General features: G+C 40.7%; 1 protein-coding gene across 1 annotated transcript; it reads right to left on the bottom strand.

The window, feature by feature from the left end:
- Window positions 1-150: 150 nt before the first annotated feature.
- Window positions 151-707, bottom strand: PPTG_10712 (hypothetical protein; the record flags this gene model as incomplete). The annotated part of the gene is made up of 2 exons (XM_008906115.1): window positions 151-165; window positions 228-707. The coding sequence occupies 2 exons, from the start codon at window positions 705-707 to the stop codon at window positions 151-153; spliced, it is 495 nt and encodes a 164-aa protein (XP_008904363.1).
- Between the last annotated feature and the right edge of the window lie 1,774 nt (window positions 708-2,481).

The raw sequence follows: 2,481 nt of genomic DNA, 5'->3' as shown, positions 1-2,481 counted from the left end.
GATTTGAGAAAGTCAAGAATCGATCGGCCATCCAAGGACGCCGTAGATTGAGCATGCATTGGTAGCAAATCTCTCATAACCAAAGTTGTGAGATGTTGAATATCCTGGGTAGTGTTACGGATAGCCGTCGACGGACGAGGAATTACACCTTCAACGCAAGGTGTTCTAGTAAACCCAACGTCTTTGGCATGGTTATGCGCAAAGTTCGCTTTCGTCAGCTTCCAAACGCCATTTTTGCCGTAGACGTTGATGAAAAATGGGCACTCTAAATTGTCCAATGGCGTCTTGCGGTCAAAAAACTGGACACCATTGAGTTTCTTGCACTGATACTTTGCGTTCCCGGAGTTGTTGCTCTTGACACTGGTTTGCTTTACAAATAATTGGAATCCAGACTTAATCGCGAATTCTTTACACAGATTTCGAGCGTTCTTTTGAGATGAAAATTCATCCACAGAAATATTTCCGTTTTGGTTGTACACTAAACCGTAGTCCCTCTTTGAAGAATCGTCGACCTGGACGGTAATGTCGCGTCTAAGAAGTCGTAAGTCTCGAGCAAGCTCAATGTCAGAGCAGTCAACAACGAAACGTGCATTGCCAAATTTCAACTCAACATCAGAACGCTCCCCAGGGTTTGAGGTCGATGCGTCCGTAGTAGTAGGGAGCTGCGAGACCGATCCAGAGTCGAGATCTTGAGCAGGCGTTGCCATTTTGATAATGAATGGGTTGCTAGAATCACGCAGAATTTAATTATAAGTATAACTTGCTATATTTGGAAGCCAAGAGTTGTTTGTATCGCTAGATGCAAAGTACTGTGACCCTATGAAACTGAGTCTTTCTCGAGCCTATAATGTAAACTGTGTGTTTATTTAGCTAATGTATTTTATTGTGATTTAACGTTTAATACTTACGCGTGTACATGTACTTTGAAGAAGTAGACAATACATGTTTGCTCACGCAATACTCCTAATTTGAATTTTAAATTTAAAGTGCAAATTTCTGAAATCTCATTTTGTTATTCTCGAGATAAGGTTGCAAAGACGTATCATAAGAAATAACTCCAACACGGTTTTAATAAGACTTCGGGGGTGTTCATAAGAAATAACTCCAGAAAGGTATTAATAAGACTACCAGGTGCTTGCCAAGTACAGCTTGGGCGCCACGTTCGTCGTCTGAAGGAATCTTGTAAGCATAAGATACGGGTGGTGGTGCAGTGCGTACTTAATAAGTACTGTTTTTTAATTACTGCGAACCCAGGGCAGTTGTACTGGATTTGACACTGTTGGGATAAATTTGTTTTGGAAATCGTCAAAATCCAGTACCTTAGTACTGGATTATGGAAATTCCTCCAATTTGATTAAATGTGTAACATTCATATGGTATATTAAGAAGCTGACAGTCGCTCCATGATTCACGTCCGATGGACCTAATATTATAATAATCTCGATATATTCACCGAATCTCATGTCGCCTAATTGTTGCAGCTGGATATCCCGTTCGAACGACCGAGTTACAGTATGCCACAGCAGTTGTATCATACAAGTATTGTGAAACTGGAGCGCGCTCGAGTTGGGAATACAACGCACACTTAATAACCTAGTGATTTGGTTATTGTATCTTTTGCTTGACTATGAGACCCGCCAACAAGAAACTATGGCGACGTGGCTCTCGAAGCAACAGAAGTCACTACATATACAGAACCCTACTTGATAAGATTAGAATAACAGATTGTATTCTACGACATTGTACACGATATGTCCTGATCCAGAGAGATATTCATTAAAACAACGTCCAACAGTGATACTGTATTGGTAAACTTTTAATACGAGACATAATAAAAGAACTTTTGTCAGGCAAAAATGCAAGAACAGACCATACAATACAACAACGTCAACTAGATGAAGATCCCGCCACATTGAATTTTTTCTCGTTTAAATGGAGAAGTTCTCAATCTGAACATGAAATGGTGCAGTTTTCTTTACATATGGTAGACCGGGATATACGATGAAACGACTCAAGTTGAACTGTATCTGTGCAACCTCCACGCACGTCCGCGTTTGCTGCTCCTTGTATTGAACGCAGTGGCTAGCCATGATTGCGTTCACAGTAATAGTGTTTGACTCATGGCAACTTGGGGCCACCTCGATGATTTCTACGTTATTAAAACTTTTAAATTTTAATAATAGAGAACGTCGAATTCATTGTAGGTGAAAACTCGCGATACAACGACACTATTACACCATCCTTGATGACTTTTGTTTTGTCCCGTCTTTGTCAAAATGACCAAGAAAAAAGAGCGGAGTGGTTACGAAAACCTTCGGTCGAAAATGGTGTGGGGTGAATCCTAAAATCTCAACAAAGCCGAAACGATTTGTTCCATTTATGAAGCATGTACAGAGCTTCCACACTTGCCCAACCTTTGTCTCAATTAGCTCCTGTTAAAACTCTCTCTGGGTTTTCAAGGGTGGGGCTTGGCCGATAGAT

This window comes from Phytophthora parasitica, assembly GCF_000247585.1.
Source record: "Phytophthora parasitica INRA-310 unplaced genomic scaffold supercont2.22, whole genome shotgun sequence".
In the NCBI taxonomy this organism is placed as follows: domain Eukaryota; phylum Oomycota; class Peronosporomycetes; order Peronosporales; family Peronosporaceae; genus Phytophthora; species Phytophthora nicotianae.
The sequence above is the reverse complement of the archived record's forward strand: the minus strand, read 5'-3'. Positions and strand labels throughout refer to the sequence as shown.